Source organism: Podarcis bocagei (genome assembly GCF_964188305.1).
Source record: "Podarcis bocagei genome assembly, chromosome: 16".
Classification (NCBI taxonomy): domain Eukaryota; kingdom Metazoa; phylum Chordata; class Lepidosauria; order Squamata; family Lacertidae; genus Podarcis; species Podarcis bocagei.
The window spans coordinates 15,509,977-15,533,801 of NC_138142.1; the positions used below are offsets into that span (position 1 = coordinate 15,509,977).

Here is a 23,825-nt window from a genome sequence, read left to right on the forward strand (position 1 = left end):
ATAAAATCTTAAGAGCTTTTCTGGAAGAAATAATAAGGCCAGATCTCACGAGTCTTGACAGGGACCCATATTGTGGAAATATTTAAAGAGTAGCTAGAAGGGTAACTCTAGCGGAATTTCATTTTGATGAAATCTGACGTAAACACCCGGCAAAGGGCACCCGGTTAAGAGGAGATGTAAAGAAAAGGAGGAGGAGAAGATACACACAAACACACACACACAACCACATGCAATCAGTTTCCAAAGGGGATGCTAGGAAAACAAACGTAGGCAGGTTCCAGGGATAATTAGAAGAGAAAAGCAAATATTGAATGCCGAACAAGAGATTCTCTTGGCTAAATAAAATACAGGCTCTTCAGATCTATTATTAATAGATAGAAGATGAAAGCAAAATAGAAAAAATAAAAATAAACCCAGATAAAAAATAATAATCCAGGAGGGGTATGAATGTTTGAATTTAAGGAGTGGGCAGATTTGTCGCTCCCTTTGAAGAGTCTGAAAGAAGGCATTAAATGGGCCTTTAAGAATGGGAATGAGTTTGGTTTTACAGTGGTGCCTCGCAAGACGAAATTAATCCGTTCCACGAGTCTCTTCGTCTTGTGGTTTTTTCGTCTTGCGAAACACGGGTATTAGCGGCTTAGTGGCTATTAACAGCTTAGCGGCTTAGCGGCTATTAACAGCTTAGCGGCTTAGTGGCTTAGCGGCTATTAACGGCTTAGCGGCTTTAAAAAAAAGGAAACAAACTCGCAAGACGTTTCGTCTTGCGAAGCAAGCCCATAGGGAAATTCATCTTGCGGAATGACTCAAAAAACGGAAAACTCTTTCGTCTTGCGCGTTTTTCGTCTTGCGAGGCATTCGTCTTGCGAGGTGTCACTGTAATGGGACAGGTGGCTGTTAATGGTGGGGAGACTTTTTGTGTGGACTGGGGGCCACATATCTGTCCAGGCAACCTTCCAGGGGCCACATGGGGGCAGGACCAGAGGAAAAAGTTCACAAAGCAATTAACGTAACTTTTGCCTTTGTGCAGTAGTCTAGTTTCTGTATGCAGTCATTCTCCCTCCTCCATACAGGCAGGCAAGAGGCATGAGCAGAGTTCAAAGGCACATTCTAGCCAGTCGAAAGCATACAATGGTGATGTATATCTGAGGAGGGATGTGGCCAAATGGAGAGGCCTCAGGGGCCATATTTGGCTGCTGGGCCCAAGGTTCATCATATAATGGAAGGGGGAGACTAGGACAGTCCACTTCCTTGCACAACGGCCTTGTGAAGTAGGCCAGTTGCAACCCCCATGGCTGCCATAAGCTCATCGGAGATTACTTGACAGTTTATGAGCAGCAGACAGGGATTGCAATGTCCCCTTTTGCCGCTTGAAGTGAAAGCCCCTCTGTCGCTGGCACTGCAACCATGCCACCTGCCTCCATCGGCGTCCCCACTGTGCCACTTCCACCTCCAATTTCGGGTGAGATCTCACAAGATCCGTCTGTGTGTGGTGGCTCTTGATGCACTAACTCCAGCCTCAGTCCACTCCTTGTGAAAGTCCCCAAAACGTTCGAATGGTCTTTTCCTGACAATCCTCTCCAGGCTGTGGTCATCCCTGCTGCTTGTGCACCTTTTTCTTCCACACTTTCCCCTTCCACATAACTTTCCATTAATGTGCTTTGATACAGCACTTTGGGAACATCCAACTTCTTCTGCAATTACCTTTTGAGGCTTTCCCTCCTTATGGAGGGCCTCAATGATGGCTTTCTGCACAAATGTCAGGTCAGCAGCCTTCCCCATGATTGTGCTTCCTACTGAACCAGACTGAGAGACCATCTAAAGGCTCATGGACCCATTGCAGGTGTTATGGATTGAATAGCTACTGACTTCCGGGGTGGCGCCACCAGCAATGGCGGACTCCCTCTAAACTGGAGGGACCAGCTCCGCAAGAAACGGGTCTTTTCCGCTGCGGCGAAGCGGGGACCCTTCTGGAAATCACAGGCGGATGAAGCCTGTGACCGTGGGACTCAGCGGGCACCCTTAGCACCCCCCAACCCGCAAAGGAACCCACAAACGGGCTCCGAAGAGAAGAGGGGGAAGTGGCGCGGTGCTGTTAGTCAATCGCTTTTTCTGCGGAGCAAAGCCGCACAGCCGTTGCCGGAGCGCACTGCCTTTTTCCTGGGACAATTTGGCATCTAAAATAACCAACCGTGAGTACTGGAACATTGAATATTTGGACCTTAAATAAGAACTGGCGAACTGGTGAAATAGAAAGGAATTTGGACTTAAAAATCCACCTTAATTTGGTACTGAAACGGGAAGGTTTAAACAGGAAGTCACCCTTCCGTTTCCCTGTAGCCAGAACAAAGCAAAGACAAAGCAAACTAGAGTTTTAAAAATCACCTTTGAAGGATCGACTTTCATCATTTAAAATCGCTGAATCCCCCTTCGGTAGCAGGAGAAGAAGGGGGATCTCTCTTTTTTTGAGCTGTTTAAACCTGCAGAAGTGAATCTAAAGCAAAGTAATTTCCCACCGTCCTGATCCTGGAGCGGGGTGTCAGGATTGACGTTTGAAGCTCATTGACCAGAAACAAATGTTTTTGACAGATAGTTATAAGAAGAGAAACATAGTGACTCCATTGCCTCCTTTCACATCTTAAAAGAACAAATATGGACAAAACATCTTAAAAAAGAGACTTTGTTGCTATTGTTTTTAAGAGAAAGAACAACCAGAAGCTTTTCCCCCTAGAGGGGAACTGTGGAATTGTATAATCCTTGGGAGCTTGCAGCTGTCATTGATTACTGTCAGCATCGCCCTAGAGCCAGTGCGCCAACTGGACTCATGCACCTCAACCCCGACTGGGCTAGGCGAGCTGGGTAGCACCGCCAGAGACCTCCTTTCTCACAGGAACAGGTCACAGTGCTGTGGACTCACAGCTTAGAGCTGAGAGCACCAGATTCACTGTCTCAATAATACAGTCGTTGCGCAGCAGAGTTTTGCAGAGTCTTGCAGAGTATAAACCACTCGGAGAGCAGCTCTGGAGAATATCTTCCTTTTATTCTATATCTACAACTATGATACAAAGCTATATACAGAGCTGAATATTCTAAGCATAAATCAATGCTACACTGAGAGTCTGCAGCTGCTCTTAGCAGCAATCTTATCTCTAAGATCTCTAACACTCTCACTCTCTCCGATACACTGACTGACTGACTCTCTCTCACACACACAGATATGTTGCTGGGCAGAATAAGTAGATAGGCAGGACACGCCTCCTTCTCTCTGTGGAGTCAGCAGAGACCATCAGGAGATGATCAGGAGATTCTTGAGTATGGGAGGGGTGAAATCTCCTCTTAAAAAAGAGACTTTGTTGCTATTGTTTTTAAGAGAAAGAACAACCAGAAGCTTTTCCCCCTAGAGGGGAACTGTGGAATTGTATAATCCTTGGGAGCTTGCAGCTGTCACTAATTACAACTGTGGGAAAGGGTTTGCGACCTTGCAAGATAATGTCTGCAGAAGCACTGTTGGGTGCTTTCTGCAAAATAAATGCCCTACTGGATCATTTAAGCCAGAAGACGGATTTGATGACTAATGCGGCCAGAACCTTTGAACAGGTGGTGGGAAACTATAGGGAGCCCACCCAGGAATTAAAACAGGAGCGTGCCATGACAGAACAGCTGAGAGAAGAGGTTTCTGCTGAATCTTGGGCGCCAGAGACGGAAGGAGCTGAGGCCCAGCAGGAATATAAATTTTTGGATTTGACAAATGAACTTGGAAAAGACCAGACTTGGAAAGATAAAATCTGGTTTGGTTTGGAAATGGGGGGTTGGATAGACCCCCCTATACAGGGAGATTTGGACTTTTCGAGTCTGGAAAGGGGCCGTCAGATGTCTGGTGCTGTGGGGGCTCTTAACTTTGAAGGGAATCTGGTACATGTTTCTAAATACTACATCGAGCCCGGTCTGGACTATGGAAAAGGGACTGTTTTGTTGAAAAGGGTCAAAAATATTACCAAGCTGGAGTTCCCACGAACAAAAGGAAAATATGAAGAAGAGCTGTGGAAGGGATATGGAGATATGGAAGAGACTTGAGGGCCTCGGATATAAGATTGCCAGGTTAATGTGCTAGATTAATAGGATAGAAAGGACTGACAAAACCCGGGACCAGGAGGAAGGGACGCTGGATGAAGATTGGATTTCTTATTTTTTATTTTTAATTAGGACTGTTTTATTAAATTGATGAATGTTAGGAAAATGTTGAAATGAAATTATTTGGCTCTAATAATTTTTTTTAAAGAATTAGGTAAGAATGTTATGGTAGGAGAAGTTGGTAAAAATTAAGATTTAAGTTTTAAACTTTAAGTTTTTTTTCCCTTTTCTTTTTATATATATATAAGATAAGATGAAAATAGATTAAGGTAATGTGATGACAGAATATTATGAATTATGGAAAGGATTTGAAAGAGGGGAGGGATTTGCTGAAATAATAATTTGAATTGGAATACAGAGAAGGAAGGCGTGGGGAAGTCCGGGAAATAAGTAAATGAAAAATATGTGATGATTGAATTGTTTTTAACTATTTTTATTTTGTATTTTTCTTTTTTGTATTTTTCTTTTGTTTTTTCTATTTTGTAATTTCTTGAAAATCTTAATAAATATCTTATAAAAAAAATGAATAGCTACTGCACCTTTTCACAATATTCTAATTTTCTGAGATTGTTAATTTGGGGTTTTCATCAGCTGTACACCATAATCTTCACAATTATAACAAGTAAAGGCTTGACATATCTCGTTTTGCATGTCATGAGTCTATCTCATATATTATTTTCACCTTTTAAGTTGAATTACTGAAATAAATGAACTTTTCCACAATATTCTAATTTTCCTAGTTTCACCTGTATTTCACTCTGCCTCCCGTTCTGGAAGTCTGATGATTTGAAACAGATCAATCACAATAGAATTGTTCTGTATTTTTACAAGCTAGCCTTTAGCCCTGGATACTGGCCTTAAATTACTTGAATCATTCTGACATACCCTCCAACGTTTCTCTGATGAAAATAGGGACGTTCCATTCCATAACGATAATTTCCCTATTTATACCCCACACATCTTACTGGGTTGCCCCAGGCACTCTGGGCAGCTTCCAACATATATAAAAACATAATAAAACATTAAACGTTCCCTATAAAGGATTGCCTTCAGACGGCTCGGTGGTTGGATAACTCCATACCCTCCAACATTTCTCCAATGAAAACAGGGACATCCTAAGGAAATGTGAGACATTCCAGGATCGAATCAGAAACCGGGACGGCTTCTCTGAATCAGGGACCTCCCTGGGAAACAGGAACACTTGGAGGGTCTGTTGTGACAACTCCCCACCCACATAATGCTGGCTGGTCCATCCCTGACGATTTCTGATAGCGTGCAATGAAGTTGGACCTGACTTTATCCTCTGAGAAACAACTTGAGGGATCACTCTCCCCAAAGCACGATGCGTGGAGATTAATCACTGTGCATTCTTGGTCGCAGTCCATCATGTCCTTAATCAATGCCTCGCTGTTCTTTCTTCAGCCCACTCTGAATTCCTCTGGGGAGATGCATTAACATGCTTCACTGAACCCAAGACACCATAGATACATAAAGAACCACCCTCCATTTGGTCATCCCACCAAAATGAAGAGGGACAGTGCAATTATGTGGCTGGTTGGTTCTTTACGATCAGGGGGAGGCTGTAGCTCAGTGACAGAGGATCTGCTTTGCAGTCACATAATCATGGAATTTGGAAAGGACCAAAGGGTTCTCTAGTGGGTAGGCAAACTAAGACCTGGGGACTGGATCCAGCCCAATCGCCTTCTGAATCCGGCCCACAGATGGTTCGGGAATCAGTGTGTTTTCCACATGAGTAGAATATGTCCTTTTATTTAAAAGGCATCTCTGGGTTATTTGTGGGGCATAGGAATTCATTCATCCCCCCCCCCAATAATATAGTCCGGCCCCCCACAAGGTCTGAGGGACAGTGGACTGGCCCCCTGCTGAAAAGGTTTGCTGACCCCTGCTCTAGTCCAAACCCCCTGCAATGCAGGGATCTCAACTAAAGCATCCATGACAGAAGGCCACCCAACTACTGCTTAAGAAATGCCAATGAAGGAGAGTCCACAACTGCCTGAGGGAGTCTGTTCCACTGTTGAACAGCTCTTACCCTCAGAAAGTTCTTCCTGGTGTCAGAAGATCCCAGGTTCAATTCCCGGCACCTCCAGGTAGGGTTAGGAATGTCCCCTGCCTAAAACCCTGGGGAGCTGCCACAGTTCAGTGTATTATAGTACAGTGGTGCCCCGCAAGACGAATGCCTCGCAAGACGGAAAACTCGCTAGACGAAAGAGTTTTCCGTTTTGGAGGTGCTTCGCAAAACGAATTTCCTATGGGCTTGCTTCGCAAGACGACAATGTCTTGCAAGTTCCTGCTGGTTTTTCCCCCTTCCCCCCCTTTTTCTAAGCCGCTAAGCCGCTTATCAGCTGATCCAATCGGCAGATAAGCCGCTAAAAGCCGCTAATCCGCTAATCCGTCAATGGGCTTGCTTCGCAAGACAAAAAAACCGCTAGACGAAGAGAATCACAGAATGGATTCTTTTCGTCTTGCGAGGCACCACTGTAACAACAACAACAACAACAACAACAATATTTATACCCCACCCATCTGGCTGGGTTTCCCCAGCCACTCTGGGCAGCTCCCAACATAATTAAAAGCATAATAAAGCATCAAACATTTAATGCTTCCCGATACAGGGCTGTCTTCAGTTGTCTTATAAAAGTCAGGTAGTTGTTTATTTCCTTGACATCTGGTGGGAGGGTGTTCCACAGGGCGGGTGCCACCACCGAGAAGGCCCTCTGCCTGGTTCCCTGTAACATCGCTTCTCACAGTGAGGGAACCGCCAGAAGGCCCTCAGAGCTGGAACTCAGTGTCCGGGCTGAACAATGGGGGTGGAGACACTCCTTCAGGTATACTGGGCCGAGGCTGTAGCCAGTCCCGAGCGAGGAAGACCAATGGCCTGACTCAGTATAAGACAGTTTCTTTTTAAGGGAAGGCTCATAGCTCAGGGACGGAGCTTCTGATTTGCAGGAACAAAGTCCCAGGTTCCATCCCTGGCAAGGGCTGAGAGAGACCCAAGGAAATGAGGCACAGAACCTTTTCCAATCCAAGCATCAGATCAAGTGAGCTCTCTTCTGAAGGTCTCTTTTCATATTCACTTCTCTCTCTGCTTCTCCTTTCTCTTACTGCTGCAGGCCCCAAGAGGAAAGGAGCAGGTATGGTTTGGCATGCTGGCTTGGGGGAGATTTGGACATTACAAGCGGAGAAAGGAGCACGACTGCAGATTTTTTTGGGGGGGCGGGATTAAGGAGACAGTGTGTATGTGTGTGTGCGCGCGCACGTGTGCATGTCTGTGTATAATGAACGGCCTATGGCAATATTCCAGCCGAAAACGTAACGGTCCAGTCAAGTGCTCTGAAACAAAACTGCAAGATTCCTGACTGGGGTTTCATTTATAACCCATAGGACCTCTTTTTTTAAAACTGGTTGCTTCTGAGCCAGATTCCCCTGCAAAAGTCCGGGGGCGGGGGCGGGAAATGGGACACCCTGTTTCTTATTGCGAGGGAATGATGACTATTTTGTTTGCCGTGACCTCATGCGATCAATGCCCTTTTCTGCACCTTTCCCAGCTCTATGATCCTTTCGTTTGTTTCGTTGGAGAATGCATGTCTGCCCCGCCCCTTCCATCGGAAGTAGCAGGTCCTGGTTCTTGGCTGGTTCTTCCCTTCCGATCAGCTTACATGTTTTCTTTCTTCGTCCCTCCCATGCCCTCTAATCCAGGTACCTGGTGCTACGATTCACAAGATCCTAAGTGTGGTAAGTACTTGAAATGAGGTTTTTCTCTGTCTGCACTTCCATTTCTTCCCCAAAGAGCCATAGGAAATATAGTCTGTTAAGGGTAGCTCTGTGCAGGGCAAATGACAGTCCCTGGGATTCTGGGATAGAAGTCACGTGCATCAAATGTGCTTTAAATGCATGGGGTGTCTGGGCCCTAAGACAGTTTCCCCTCAACCTGGGGCCCCGAAAGATGTTTTGGGCCACAACTCCCATCAGCCCCAGCTATGTCCTCCAGGCCTCTTGGTCTAGCTTGGAGCTTTCCAAACTTTCCATGTGACACACTTTTTCGACACGCATCATTTCGCGACACAGTAATTCACTATTGCATCATTTCACAAAACTTTATAATTCAGTTTTACTAGCAAACTGGAGGTTAAAAGAATCCCTTTCCATGGATTGTAATTGAAAACTAATAATACATCCACCCACAGTGGAACCTTGGTTCTCAAATGGCTTAGTTGATGAACAAATCAGAACCCGAACGCCGCAAACCTGGAAGTACCAGTAAGTGTTCCCGTTTGTGAATGTTTTTCGGAAGCTGAATGTCCAGCGCGGTTGTAGGCTTTTGTTTCTGGGGCGCCAGCACCAATTGGAAGCTGTGCCTTGGTTTTCAAATGTTTTTGGAAGTCGAACGGACTTCTGGAACCGATTACGTTCGAGAACCAAGATACCACTGTATACAGTCACACCTTGGAAGTCGAACGGAATCTGTTCCGAAAGTCCAAATCACGGGTTCTGACTGGCTGCAGGAACCTTCCAGGATGCTCCCAGAGGCTCCAAGCTGGTTGCCTAGTAAATTATAAAGACAAGGAAAAGTTCCTTACTGCCCTTTCTTTATTTCAATCTTTACAGAGAGAGGCTATAGAACCCAGCCTCTTGGATAATGGCATTGTCCCGAGTGAATCTCCACCCATGTCTCTCCCACTTCCTCATTCATCACTTCTACGGGTGCTGCTATGTGCCCTTTGTCTTTGAGCTCTTTGCTCTCCTACTTTTAAGGCTCTCCGGGTTCTGGGAGATGGAGGGTCTGGGATGCTTTCTAAAGACACTGTGTCAGTCAGCTGCCGCTCCACTTCTGCCTACTCCTCTTCCATTATTTCCCAACTTTCCCCCTCATCTGCCTCTGAGCTGTGACCTCCCTCCAACCCCTGTTATAGATCTATACTGTCTTCCTCTTCCTCCTCCCTGGAAAGGTCAGGATGGGGAGGTGGTCTCCACCATTCCTCCTCCTCTGCCCCAGTCCCGGACACTATCTCTCAGAACAACTGAAGAATCATAGATGGGTCTTATGTGGCATAAAGACGTGTCCAGTCCAAAGCCTTTTTCAGCCGGAACTCACTGGAACTCAGTTCCAGCACCTCTCAGTTGGGCGCCATTGCCATTCCCTTGGTGAGTTCTGGCACCCCTTTTTCTAGAAAAATAACACTGGTCCAGCCTACCTAAGGGTTTCAGGCAAAAGGTGCTACCTAAATATGATGCGGATTGAACCCGAGTCCTTCTGCATGCAAGATAGATGCGCAGCACTGAGCCACATCCCTTCTCATAACAGTCCTCTGTAAAGCAGGGATGATGTGCACTCACAATATATGTATATATTCTGCCCCTGAGCTGTAGCCAATCCAGGGATGCCTTGAGAGAAGGTGGATATAAATAGGAATTTGGAATGGAATCTGCTGTTGGTCTTCAGAGGCGATAATGCTCACCAAAATAGCTCATTTAGCCTGTCAGACTAAAGATAGGTCCGGCGAGGAAACCCTGCTGAATTATAAATAAGAAAAAGCCCTGCTTTGTGATTATTAATGAAGGTCATCCCAGCCTGAGGGCATCTCCCGTTGGCGGCAGGAGGCAAGGAAGGAAGAACAAAGAGACTAATGAGTGTCTTGGCTGAGGCATCCGCGTAGCAGAGGTTTGCTGGCGGAGGTGTTGATTTTAATCGATACAAATAGCCTCCATTTAACTCAGGTGCAGGGGGAAGCCGTTTCCAATCGAGGACTGCATTCCCTTCTGGGAAACCTTCCAGGAGCCGCAGGCCAGTGCTAAGTGGTGGGGCCAGGGGAAGAAGAGGGGAGAGCGACGGATGAGACTCTTGCCTTCGTTGCGTGTCGAGGTCCCCCAGGCCACCCCAATAACTCACACTTCACACATCAATTTTTGTTAAAGGTGTTTGGCATGAATTTGGCCACAACTTTATTTAAATACACACACGTGAGTGGTTGCTTAGGCATTGGTTACGACTATCTGTCCTTGCCCCAGGGACAGAACTGACCTCCGGATTCCAGCGGAAGCCAGTCAGGGAGAACCATATTGGGGAGAAATGAAGCTGGGCATCAGTCCCCCATCTCTCACCCTCATGCCCCCTGGGGCTTGCACAGCTCAAGTCTGATGCCAGGGACTAGGATGAAAGGGATGGCAAGCCCCTGGATTCCTTTAACGGAATTCCCTTTCAGCACCACCTTCGGAGGGGTAGGCATTTACCCCTCCACCAACCAATTTTAACCAATGCCTAACCGCCAACATTACAAGTTGTGACGATTTGCTATGCAGTAGGCAAAAACCAAATGGCAATGGATAGAAACTAAGGGGTTTCCAGCTGTAATGCTTTAGGAGATACGAAAAAAAAAAGGTTTATAAATGGGTAAAAGCTTAATGGTAAGGATTTGCTGAACTAACAAATTGAAGTGGAATACAAAGAAGGGAGGTATGAGGAGGTCTGGGGAAATAAGTGTAAGGAAGATATGGTATGGAAAATTATTTGTTTTTTGACTGTTTTTATGTTGTATTTTGTATTATGTTTCTTTTTAAATTTTTTTTTCATTGTTATATTTTAAAAAAACTTTAATAAATATCTTTTGAAAAAACAAACAAACAAACAAAACCAAATGGCAACAGCCAATCAGCCAAATGGACAAAATTCCTACCAGGCCCCTGCCCCAAGGCAGATGACCCCATGACAGGCAAAGCAAGGTCAGAGGACAACAAACCCCCCCCCCCTTTAGGGAGGGTGGGCGGGTGATCCGGTGCACGCAGCCCAAGAGAAGGCCCCAGGCTGCAAGTCCTGTATTTAAGACCTCTGACCCCTCCCACACTTTAGCAACATAACATTCTCCCCAGCAACACTCCTTGCCCAATCACAGCATGTGGCCAATTTGCCCAACAACAGTGGGGTGGCCTTTTTGGCCCCCACCGCAACACGTGCTCTCTATTATGGAAAACACGCTTTCTAGCCATGCAGGAGGTCAGGTGACCGCCTCGGGTGGCAGGATTCCTGGGGGAAGCAGATGTGGACTCCAAGGAATGCATCACCTGCTGCCACTGCTGCAGCCGCAGTGTGCTGACGTCACTTGCGCATGCTGCAGGGTCATGAGGATGCCCCACGGCTTGACCGCATAATGCGAGCACACCCTGTGGTGTGTGTGCATGGCCGCTGCAGAACTTTGGTGGCGGCCGGCCCTTTTATTTGAAATTTTTGGGGAGCCCAGGCCCCCTGGCCTCCACTACTCAGAGCCCCTGAACAACGGTGTCACAAGTACTCAGCCAGCCGCCCCATTATGGCCATCACGATCAGGATGCTGTCAGTGGCTCCTGGCTGGTTGCCCAGGAAAGTATAAGGCACGGAAAAGTTTCTTACTGTCCTTTTTTATTTCAGTCTTTACAGAGAGAGGCCATAGAACCCAGCCTCTTGGATAATGGCGTTGTCCCGAGTGAATCTCCACCCTCCGTCTCTCCCACTTTCTCATTCATGTCGTCTACGGGGGCTGCTACCTGCCCTCTGTCTTTGAGCTCTTTGCTCTCCTACTTATAAGGCTTGCCAGGTTCTGGGAGATGGTGGGTCTGGGATGCTTTCTAATGACAAGGTGTCAGCCAGGTGTTGTTCTGGCTCTCCCATTATTTCCCAACTTCCCCCCTCACCTGCCTCTGAGCTGCGACTTCCCTCAAACCCCTGTTGTCAATCTATACTGTCTTCCTCTTCCTCCTCTCTAGAAGGCTCAGGATGGGGAGGTGGTCTCCACCATTCCTCCTCTGCCCAGTCCCTGACAATCACATTCTGCACCAGCCCCATGGATAGCCCCACATAGAGTCCATTGCAGTCATCCAGCCTTGAGGTTACCAATGAAATGGGCTACAGTGATCAGGTTGTCCACAGAAGGCCAAAAGTTTCCCTCCCTTCCTTCCGACAAGAAGCTTTGCTTCTCCAGCTTTTGTAGAGTAAGGATTTCCTCTGCCTTCGGGCCCATCTCTTCCTTTCTACCTCACTCTTCCCTTCTCCTTAGGTCCTTTGCACTGGAAGGACATCATGATAACCTGTGGGGGAGAGAACCAGTCACCCATTAACATTGACAGAAGGAAAACTCAACGAGACAGGAACCTCGACGAGATCTTGTTTGAAGGCTACGACCAGGCGCCTCCTGGCAGGTGGAGACTGATAAACGATGGACACTCAGGTGGGCATGGAGAGGACACAGCTTCTTCTGGAGAGGCTTTCCAAGGCCACATTCACACCATACATTTAAAGCACAATGAGAACACATTAAACAGTCATGGCTTCCCCCAAAGAATTCTAGGAGCTGTAGCTTGTTATGGGTGCTTAGGAGTTATGGGTTGTTAAGAGATACCTAATTCCCTCCCAGAGCTACAATTCACAGAGTGGTTTAACTATCCATCCCACTTCTCTGGGAACTGAGGGGAACAGGAGGTCTCTTAACAACTTTTAGCACACTTATTGAACCACAACTCCCAGAATTCTTTGGGCAAAGCCATGACTGTTTAACATGGCATCCCAGTGATTTAAAGGTCTGGTGTGAATGTGGGCCAAGTGTTTTTTATATAGTACTCATTTTTGCATCCTTAAGATATCAATGACGTCCCTTCTTCTCTTTCCATGGTTCATTTTGCATATCATAAATCCCTGCATATTTTACAGAAACTATACCATTCAGTACTCCATTTTTACATCCATCAATACTTATTTACACTGTTGAATTTATCTTAATGCCGCCAACATTTTTAAGTGTACACAATTTCCCCCCATATATTCAATATACATGTTCCAATCTAAACTTATGTTCTTCTTGTTCTCTTATTCTATATGTTAAGTCTCAGCTTGAGTTGCCATTCTTATTTAGTTGGGACCTCGCTCGCTTTCCATTTTGGGGCTAACAAAGCATGGGCCGCAGTAATAGCATACATAAATAACCTTGGGCCAAGTGTTTTCTAATGCAGGTTTAGAGAACCTTTCTGGGGTCTTGTGTTGCATTAGTGTAGTACTGTCTGTCTCTGAACTCTCTCTTTTTGACCGGGCCTCCTTGGCAGTTGTCATGAACCTAGATGGAGCATCTGCTGCAGATCAAATTAACATCACCAAAGGAGGACTCCAGGACACGTACCGGGCCTTGAGTTTCCACTTCCACTGGGGGGACCTCAGTCGAAATGGCTCAGAGCACACCGTTGATGGTCAGCAGTACCCAATGGAGGTACATTGAGCTTCCCAACTTTTATTTTGTTACCAATGTTGAAAAGGCCCCACCTAGAATAGTCATAGGCCACGTTCACACTATACATTAAAATCACTAGGATACTACTTTCAATAGTCATGGCTTCCACCAGAGAATTCTGGGAGATGAGGTTCATTAAGGGCACTGAGAGTTGTTAGGAGAGACCCCTGTTCCTCTCACAGATCGACAGTTCTCAGACTGGTTTAACAATCCCTCCCTCTTCCCAGCGTGGCGCTGTGGTCTAAACCACTAATCTCTTGGGCTTGCTGATCAGGAGGTCAGTGGTTCGTATCCTTGTGACGTGGTGAGCTCCCATTGCTCTGTTCCAGCTCCTGCCAACCTAGCAGTGTGAAAGCACGCCAGTGCAAGTAGATAACTAGGTACCACTGCGGTGGGAAGGTAAATGGCGTTTCCATGCACTCTGGCTTCCGTCGCAGTGTCCCTTTGTGCCAGAAGTGGTTTAGTCCTGCTGGCCACATGACCCAGAAATCTGTCTGTGGACAAATGCCGTCTCCCTCGGCCTGAAAGCAAGATGGGCGCCACAACCCCATAGTCATCTTTGACTGGTCTCAACCGTCCAGGGGTCCTTTACCTTTTTTTAACCTCCCCAGGGAACTATTGGAACTGTGGCCCTGTGAGAGGAATAGGGGGCTCCTAACAACTCTCAGCACCCTCAACAAACTACACTTCCCAGAATTCTTTGGTGGAAGCTATGTCTGTTTGAAACTGTATACTTGTGAAAGCCAATGCGGTGTGGTGGTTAGAGTGTTGGACTAGGCCTGGGAGACCAGGGTTCAAATCCCCACGCAGCTATGAAGCTCACTGGGTGGTCTTGGGCCAGATACTGCCTCTCAGCTTAACCCCCCCCCCCTTGCAGGGTTGTTGTGAGCTTAAAACGGGGAGGGACAAACCACATGTACCTCCTTGAGCTCCTTGGAGGAAAAGAGATATATATAAATGCAATAAATAAGTAAAAACTGTTCTGCAAATCTGTGGTGCGAATGTGTTTTTAGTCATAATCACAGCGTAGACCACGTTTCCCCCAAGTACATTTATGCTCAAAGAGGTTCGTGTAAAACAAAACAAAAATACAGTACAGTGGTACCTCAGGTTAAGTACTTAATTCATTCCGTAGGTCCGTTCTTAACCTGAAACTGTTCTTAACCTGAAGCACCACTTTAGCTAATGGGGCCTCCTGCTGCTGCTGCTGCGCCGCCGGAGCACGATTTCTGTTCTCATCCTGAAGCAAAGTTCTTAACCTGAGGTACTATTTCTGGGTTAGCGGAGTCTGTAACTTGAAGCGTATGTAACCTGAGGTACCACTGTAGTACTATAAAATAAAATCAAGAAATACAGTGCCTGAAATGACCCCCGTAATCACACCATCTCCAATTTTCCAAGACTGATCTATTCAGAAATTGATCTGTCTCCAACCTTCAGGGTAGAAGTGGAGACAAGGTTCTGATATTGTTTGTTGGAATAGGGAACAGCCACTCCATTAAATGGCGTACAGTGAATAACCCTAAATCAGCTCTCTGTATTATATTTAGCAAGAAGCTACTAATTAGGGAAGACCCCTGGCCCTTCCACCTTTTGATCTTGCTAAACGATGGACAAACCAGCCATTCATCATGATAGCTGAAATGAAGATGACATGAAAGGGTTCTTTTTCATTATTAAAAAAAAGAAGAAGACTCTGGGATGATCACAGGCAACTAGTCCTATCATTTCGATTATCTTTAACCGTTAAATACAGAGTATGAAAACAGGTTGTAAAAATATAACGAGGTGTTTTGTTTTTAACCTCAGAGCTACAATCGGCCATTTTGGGGACAGTATGTCAAATGCCATAATAGTGCCATGGAAGTGAGATCGGTCTACAAAATCACGCACAGAGCAATTCCGATAGTGGAAGTGGCGAGAGAAGGGGTAAAAGACATATAGGTCCCGTCCAAACCATATGCTCATAGCATGACGTCCCTTTCACAGTCATGGAGCATCCTGGGAACTGTCATTTGTTAAAGGTTCTGGGAGTTGCAGCTCTGTGATCTCAGCACTCTTAACAAACCACCATTCCCAGGATTCTCGGTGACTACTACCGTATCTTTCACCCCATAAGACGCACCTGACTGTTAGACGCAGTTTTTAGAAGGGGAATGCAAGAATTTTAATTTTTTTTTAAAGGGAGCGCTGGGCAGAGCCTGTCTGCATCCCAGGCTCTGCTCAGCGCTCCCTTTCACGAGCCGCGTGGAGCCTGTGTGCGGCGCTTGCAGGCTTTTCCCAGGAGGGAGAAGAGCCCCACACACGCTCCACGCAGCTAGTGAAAGGGAGTGCGGCTCTTGGGGGCTTTTCCGGGAGGTGGGGGGAGGGACTGAGGGGCTGCCCTCTGTCCCTTCCCCTACCTCCCACAAAAGCCAGCAAGAGCCGCGCGCTCTTTAAAGTGTGCGCGGCTCCTGCGGGCTTTTCTACGAGGCGGGAGAAGGGACTGACGTGGCCAGTCAGTCCCTTCTCCCTCCTGGGGAAAAGCCTGCAAGAGCCTCTTGGGGGCTTTCCCTGCCTGCCTCCCACCTGCATTCACTCCATAAGATGCACAAATATTTCCCCTTACTTTTTAGGAGGGAAAAAGTGCATCTTATGGAGCGAAAAATACGGCAAAAAATAATAAGAAGAATAATCTTTATTGTGGTCCAAAAACCAGTAACATAGATTCAGAATAAATTGAATCTCTGAGGCAAAGGCTTGGGACATATCACACAGCGATCTCTGATCTCAATCTCATGTTATTTGAGGTCCGATAGCAGTAGGAATTCATTACGGGTACGATTTTCCTGCATATCTTAGAAATCTGTCTGTGCCAACTTATCAGGGCCTCTTTACCAAAGCCAGATTAAATGTATTTCCATCAGAAGTGCTAAATGGCAGTCTAAGAGGCATCCCTTATCAGAATAGGCTCTGTGTATGCTCTTAGGGCGACGATTGTATGAGGCATATCCTACTGCATTGCGGACAATATGAGCAAGCTAGGGATCTATTGGGATGCAGGTGGAGCTGTGGTCTAAACCACTGAGCCTTGGGCTTGCCGATTGAAAGGTCGGCGGATCAAATCCCCGCGATGGGGTGAGCTTCCATTGTTCGGTCCCAGCTCCTGCCAACCTAGCAGTTCGAAAGCACGTCAAAGTGCAAGTAGATAAATAGGTACCGCTCCGGTGGGAAAGTAAACGGCATTTCCGTGCGCTGTTCTGGTTTCGCCAGAAGCAGCTTAGTCATGCTGGCCACATGACCTGGAAAAACTGTCTGCGGACAAATGCCGGCTCCCTCGGCCAGTAAAGCGAGATGAGCGCCGCCACCCCAGAGTCGTTCATGACTGGACTTAACTGTCAGGGGTCCTTTACCTTTACCTTTTAAGGGATCTATTGATTAAATCCCTACTGGCAAATTGGCCTGGTAAATCTGAAGACTACTATACTAAATATCTTCTGGACGACAAGTCTAATGATATCACAGTGGCCGTGGCAAAGTTTCTTTTGGTAGTCTTACTAAATAGTGTTTTAAGTGTAACCACAAATGATAAAGGGACCCCTGACCATAAAAGGGCGCATAAAGATTTAAAAAGCATCGGGGAGAGAATTGCGCCCTGCGGCACTCCACACACCAAGGAGTGGCGCGACATTTCCCTCCCTAGTGCCACCCTCTGTCCCCGACCAGAGATAAAAGAGCACAACCAGTTACGGGCTATGCCCTGTATCCCCACGTCTGTGAGGCGGTGGTCCAGAAGATCATGACTGATGCTACCCCTCCCCTGCTTTAAAGTCTGCCAGTGAATGAATATCCCCAAAGTTGCTCTGAAAAACTCTCATTTTGTTTTGTTTTCCACAGCTCCATATTGTTCACATGAACACCAAGTACAAAACCATCACAGAAGCCAAAGGGCACCCCAACGGACTTGCTGTCTTGGGCTTCTTGTTTAAGGTATCTCCCGAGAAGCAGCTGCTGTTACGTTATTTAAAGTACCTACAGGAGACACACATTCATATATGTTCATTCTCTATCTATCTATCTATCTATCTATCATCTATCATCTATCTCTATCATCTATCTATATCTATCTCTATCTATCTATCGATCTATCTATCATCTATCTATCTATCTATCTATCTATCTATCTATCTATCATCTTCTATCTATCTATCTATCTATCTATCTATCTACCATCTATATCTATCTATCATCTATCTATCTATCATCTATCTATCTATCTATCATCTATCTATCTATCTATCTATCTATCTATCTATCTATCTATCTATCATCTATCTATTTCTCTATCTATCTATCTATCTATCTATCAGATATAGATGATAGATGCAGGTGGAGCTGTGGTCTAAACCACTGAGCCATCAATCATCTATCTATCTATCTATCTATCTATCTATCCATCATCTATCTATCTATCTATCTATCATCTATCTATCTATCTATCTATCATCTATCTATCTATCTATCTATCTATCTATCTATCTATCTATCATCTATCTATCTATCTATCATCTATCTATCATCTATCTATCTATCTATCATCTATCTATCTATCTATCTATCTATCTATCTATCTATCTATCTATCATCTATCTATCTATCATCTATCTATCTATCTATCTATCTATCTATCTATCTATCTATCTATCTATCATCTATCTATCTATCATCTATCATCTATCATCTATCTATCTATCTATCTATCTATCTATCTATCTATCTATATCTATCTATCTATGTATCTATCTATATCTATTTATCTATCATCTATCTATCTATCTATCATCTATCTATCTATCATCTATCTATCTATCTATCTATCTATCTATCTATCTATCTATCATCTATCTATCTATCTATCTATCATCCATCCATCCATCCATCAATCCATAATTTAGGTTCATTTGCAAAATTCTAAGTGAAATAAGTACTTGAAGCAAGGTTTTCGGAGGCCATGTTTACAATGTGGGGAGGAGACTTTATCCTGTTTGGTTACCTTTGTCTGCTTGATGCTGGAGGGGTAACAGCTTGAGGGCAAAGGGAATTTGCAATGGGTCAAGTACCAAAGATGCATACTAGATTTTTGCTCTGCAGGTATCTGATGCAGACAATACCAATTACAACACCATCGTCACTGGCCTGAGGAATATCACTCATGCAGGTGAGCACCGAGCCTCAGGCAATCCTTTAGAATGCTTGGATTTGGTGGATCAGGGCCACACGCACACCACACATTTTTGGGGATCTTGCTAGTGCTTGGCACCAATTGATTATTGCCTAAGGGAAAGCAACATACCAGCAAGTTTGGGTGAATCTACCAATTTCAGTTTCTTTTCTTTCCAATAATTTTTTTTTATTAGTTTTCACTTACAATCCAATCATTGCCTCATTATAACAATGGCAATTTATAATACAATTGTTGATACCAATTGTTCAACTACCGAATTATATAATTTAGATAAAGTGGCCCTCTGTGTGCTAGATTTGATGAACTGATTATTTGCTTTATCTCTGTGCTCCAAAATCTTATTAATTTTCATTGCATTGCAGTCATAATAATAATCTCTTGTACAACAACTTTTATTCATATTGACACATTAAATGATTTATAAAGCTACAAATGAGGAACTCAAACTATATCTTCATTCTTCCTGTGTATGGCAATTATTCTGTCTGTAGTGTTTCTTCCTGTACCTGTAAGATGTTATGTCTTTCTTTCCCCTGGTTGTTGCTGTTAACCATCATGCCTTATTTTTGTAGTCTTGTGTTTCCTCTTCACATCAATTCATTTAAAAAATAAATAAAAGTGATCATGAAAATCCAGCAGGATCTTAGTGCGAATTCCCCTCACGGGCACGTTTTAGCAAAGCAGTTTCCCCTACGGCAATGCATTTCTGTACGTTCTCCATTTGAAATGGAGTTCTCGTTTCCCTTCCTCACACCCCAATTCTCTGTTTCTGTTTCTCTGCTTAGAGGATTATGTCGAGTTGGCCTCCACGTTTTCTCTGAGCAACCTCCTCCCCAACATGGCCTTACTCTCCAAATATTATCGCTACAAGGGCTCCCTCACCACCCCAAACTGCGAAGAAGTGGTGCAATGGACTGTGTTCGAAGAGAACATCCCAATCAGCAAGCCACAGGTGAGAAAACCAAACATTTCTATGTCTCTTGTTTCTCCTTTTAGCCAAAAAAGGCTGTGGCTTACGAAAAACAAAAATGGCTCCCAATCTAAAATGACACAAGAAGAGCTTGCTGGATCAGGCCAATAGCCTATCTAGCGAAGCATCCTGTACATGGTACCTCAGGTTAAGTACTTAATTCGTTTCGGAGGTCCGTTCTTAACCTGAAACTGTTCTTAACCTGAAGCACCACTTTAGCTAATGGGGCCTCCTGCTGCTGCCGCACCGCCGGAGCACGATTTCTGTTCTCATCCTGAAGCAAAGTTCTGAACCTGAAGCACTATTTCTGGGTTAGCGGAGTCCGTAACCTGAAGCATATGTAAACCGAGGTACCATTATATTCAAAGAAATACTGCCTCTGTCAGTCGAAAACACAGCCATTGTCAGCCACAGTGGTTTGAAGTCCATATTGGTTTCATAATTTTTGACCTGGCAATATCTTGTGAATCACAATGTGTGAGTGTGTGCATAGCAAAAATCACAATGTGGGGAAAACGTTGAAGCCAGCCAATGCTTCTCTCGATTCCTGCAGCCCTTGTTAACTTGGCGGGCTCAGCTCTTCCCTGCCTCATGAAGGGGGGCAGCGAATCGCAAGAGCAGGTGCCAGCAAAAATCATGATGCAGGGAAAACCATGAAGCCAGCCCATGCCTCTACAGAGCTCCATCCCTATTTCATTTTTTTAATTAATATTTTATTAAGTTTTGTCAGCAAGAAAAATTCAGAAAAAATACAAAAACAGACAAATACAAAGTCAAAATACAAAAATACAAACATTAAACACAAAACAGAAGAAAAAAGAAAAACACATAAAGAAAAAAGCAAAACTCCCTCTTTTTTGACTCATCTTTAGTTAACCTATTTTCCTGACTTCCTCACGCCTCCTTTTTTGTATCCCTTTTTTAAAGTTGGTTCAGCAAATTCATATCCAATTTAATTTATCTATTATCAATCCCATCTTACATTTTACCTTGTTGCTAGAACCGCTTCAATTCATTTCAACGTCATCAGCATTCAAAAATTTTACAATGTTTCTGTAAATAGATTTTAAATTTCCTCCAATCTTCTTCCACCAACTCTTCTCCCTGGTCTCGGATTCTGCCAGTCATTTCCGCCATTTCCATATAGTCCATTAATTGCATTTGCCATTCTTCCAGAACCATCCCTATTTCAGTTATCGTGATATATTGGTATATGTCAGGGGTCGGCCCACGAAGACCGTTTTACCAGCCAACAAGCTGCCCCTGAACTGAGCAGCTTGCTCAGCAAGTCCCTTGCGCGCTGCACTAACCCAGTGCAGCGCGGCACAGGGACTCGCCGAGTGGCGCCGGAAATCGCGTCTGCACATGCGCAGATACCGGAAAGTGGCCTGCGCATGCCCAGATGCCAAAAAACGCTTCTGCACAGGCGCAATTCTCGGCGTCTGGGCATGCGCAGAAGCAATTTCTGGCACCGCAGACATCCGCAGATGCGATTTCCAGCATTGCGCTGCACCAGTCTGGCCCATGGCCAGTAAACCTTGCTGACCCCTGGTATATGTTGTGATATATTGGTATATATTGACATATGTCATTGAAATTCCACTCAGTATTGATCAGAGGCAGTTTCCAATGTACCACGGGTTACATACGCTTCAGGTTACATAAGCTTCAGGTTACAGACTCCGCTAACCCAGAAATAGTACCTCAGGTTAAGAACTTTGCTTCAGAATGAGAACAGAAGTCACATGGCGGTGGCGTGGCGGCAACGGGAGGGCCCATTAGCTAAAGTGGTGCTTCGGGTTAAGAACTGTTTCAGGTTAAAAACGGACCTCCGGAATGAATTAAGTTCTTAACCTGAGGTACCACTGTATAGTTAGCAGAGTAAAAACTTAAACACGTTGCAGGATTCTCCCAAAATAGTCCAGAGGCAATTAATATTTCATCCAGCAGAGCTTTATTTCTACTGAAGGCAAATGAGCATAATGGTCACAAATCCAATACATTCAGGATTGGCACAGTCCATAAGAACTCCAGTTGCAGCAGACGTAACTTAAACTTAAAATAACTTATAAAAAGTCTAAACCTTAACACTAAGCAAACTATGTACAAAACACCACACCAGAAGGGAGAGCGACAGAAAGAGAACGTGAAACCCAGGCTCCTTCTGGCCTTATTATAGCCAGAAGAGATAACAGGACCAGTTTAAGCCAGCTGTACTCAGCTTCTCTGAAGGAATAAGCCAAACATCACGGACCTTCTGCTTGTTTCTTTCACACAGAGAAGCCTCCAGAACCCTCTTGAATTAATTAGAATAGGAAAGATCTCTACACATCAGATCAACGCTTTCTGCACTAAGAAATGCAAACTGACACTTTCCACATTCAGCGTCATATGACAAACGGTTTATAAATCTTTCTACATGCCAGCACCTAGCCCCTAGTAACTGCTAAACCATTCTCTCATTCCTCTATTTAGCTGAATGCATTTGTCAACACCCTTTACTACAAAAGTGCTGGAACAACTTCCCTGAAAATGACCAACAATTTCCGCCCACCGCAGCCTCTTCATGGTCGCAAAGTCTACGCTTCCAGAGACGCCACCGTTAGCCATGGCTCCCCGCTGGCTGTCAATCATCTCTTCCCTCTGCTTTTGGCTGTTTTGATTGGCCAGCTTTCTGGCTCCTCCTAGGTGTCTCTACCGAGTTCAATAATTATGATGGGTGATGGCTTCATGGCATCTTCATATCCATGCTTCTTCACTGTGATACTTTTCTAGCCGCTGATCTGAACGTTGAACGAGTTGGAACAAAACTGGCAATTCCTCTATTTAGCTGAATGCATTTGTCAACACCCTTTACTACAAAAGTGCTGGAACAACTTCCCTGAAAATGACCAACAATTTCCGCCCACCGCAGCCTCTTCATGGTCGCAAAGTCTACGCTTCCAGAGACGCCACCGTTAGCCATGGCTCCCCGCTGGCTGTCAATCATCTCTTCCCTCTGCTTTTGGCTGTTTTGATTGGCCAGCTTTCTGGCTCCTCCTAGGTGTCTCTACCGAGTTCAATAATTATGATGGGTGATGGCTTCATGGCATCTTCATATCCATGCTTCTTCACTGTGATACTTTTCTAGCCGCTGATCTGAACGTTGAACGAGTTGGAACAAAACTGGCAAGGAGAAAAGAACGCAACATCTGACAATTGTATTTTGCCTTTTTTTTGGGGGGGGGGGAGGTGCTTTCATCCTGTTAACAGACTGGCTCAAAATCCTGAGGTGGCCTCCAGAAATCCCATTGGCATTGCTGAGGAATTAGTGGCAAACTGGTGTTACTTAGCAAAAAAAAAAAAAAAAAAAAAAAAAAAGGGTGCTGAATCAAAAAATGTAGGGTGCCAAATTTACTGATGCCTGAAGGCAGCCTTATTAATCTTTCTGCATTTTCCTGCAAAGATGGCCTGTTTATGTTCTGTGGTGAGTCCCCCCCCAGTGGAAATAAAGACACATGACACAAATATTAAGGTTAATGGGCTAATTAAGGCCACAACTTTATTGGTTACAGGTGATGAGCGGTATTGGCTTAGGCATTGGTCCTAACTGACTATATCTGGCTTCAGCCCGTCCGCTTGAAGTCCGGGAAGGGTTAACCACCAGTAGGGGGAGTCCTGCTGATGTGCATCAACTAGGAACTCCCCCAGGGTCACCGCTCGGGGGAGTGCCTTAGGCCCTCACCTCCATAGGGTTTGGACAGGGCCATGCCCCCTGGAATCCTTTATCGGACTACCCTTCAATATGTGGGGGAGGTGATGGCGCTTCCTCCCCCCCTTCCATCTACATAACAATACCAATACCAATGCCTAACCGACAATACCAATAAAGTTGTGGCGATTTGCTACGAGGAAGGCGAAAACCAAGTGACTGGTGCCAATTTGCCAAGTGGAAAAAATTCCTACCAGGCCCCTCAATGGTGACCAACCGAGGTCCATAGCAAGGTCAATGATGAAAACCTTAAATGGCGGGAGGGTGGGAAACAGGAGCAGCTGGAGGAAGCAACAGAGGAAGATCCCCGGCCATGCCTGTGTTAAATAGGGCAGGCCACGCCCCCTGAGCCAGCCGATTGGCTGTCCAGGGGGTGACGTGGCTGGGGATTCCCTCAATCGCACGGAGGCTGAGCGCCAGCCAGCGCACGCATGGTAGAGGCGTGAAGCCCACAACACCACCTCTTTTGCAGGGCGGAAGTGGCTT

At 45.3% G+C, this 23,825-nt stretch overlaps 1 protein-coding gene across 4 annotated transcripts in view; it reads left to right on the plus strand.

Annotated features, from left to right (window-relative positions):
- LOC308575907 (carbonic anhydrase 15-like) overlaps positions 1 to 22,399 on the plus strand; it is a 48,346-nt gene extending 25,947 nt beyond the window's left edge. Inside the window, exons 3-10 of one of the 4 annotated variants that reach the window (XM_081175045.1) lie at positions 7,260 to 7,280; positions 7,846 to 7,881; positions 12,174 to 12,344; positions 13,213 to 13,373; positions 17,271 to 17,363; positions 18,525 to 18,591; positions 19,404 to 19,570; positions 22,064 to 22,399. In XM_081175045.1, the coding sequence (XP_081031171.1) occupies positions 7,260 to 7,280; positions 7,846 to 7,881; positions 12,174 to 12,344; positions 13,213 to 13,373; positions 17,271 to 17,363; positions 18,525 to 18,591; positions 19,404 to 19,570; positions 22,064 to 22,276 (929 nt within the window). In that variant the 3' untranslated portion in view covers positions 22,277 to 22,399. Of the gene's footprint in view, positions 1 to 6,675; positions 7,281 to 7,385; positions 7,882 to 12,173; positions 12,345 to 13,212; positions 13,374 to 17,270; positions 17,364 to 18,524; positions 18,592 to 19,403; positions 19,571 to 22,063 lie in introns of those variants that run through there. The other 3 variants (XM_081175044.1, XM_081175046.1, XM_081175043.1) reach the window with 3 other exon arrangements.
- Positions 22,400 to 23,825: the final 1,426 nt, after the last annotated feature.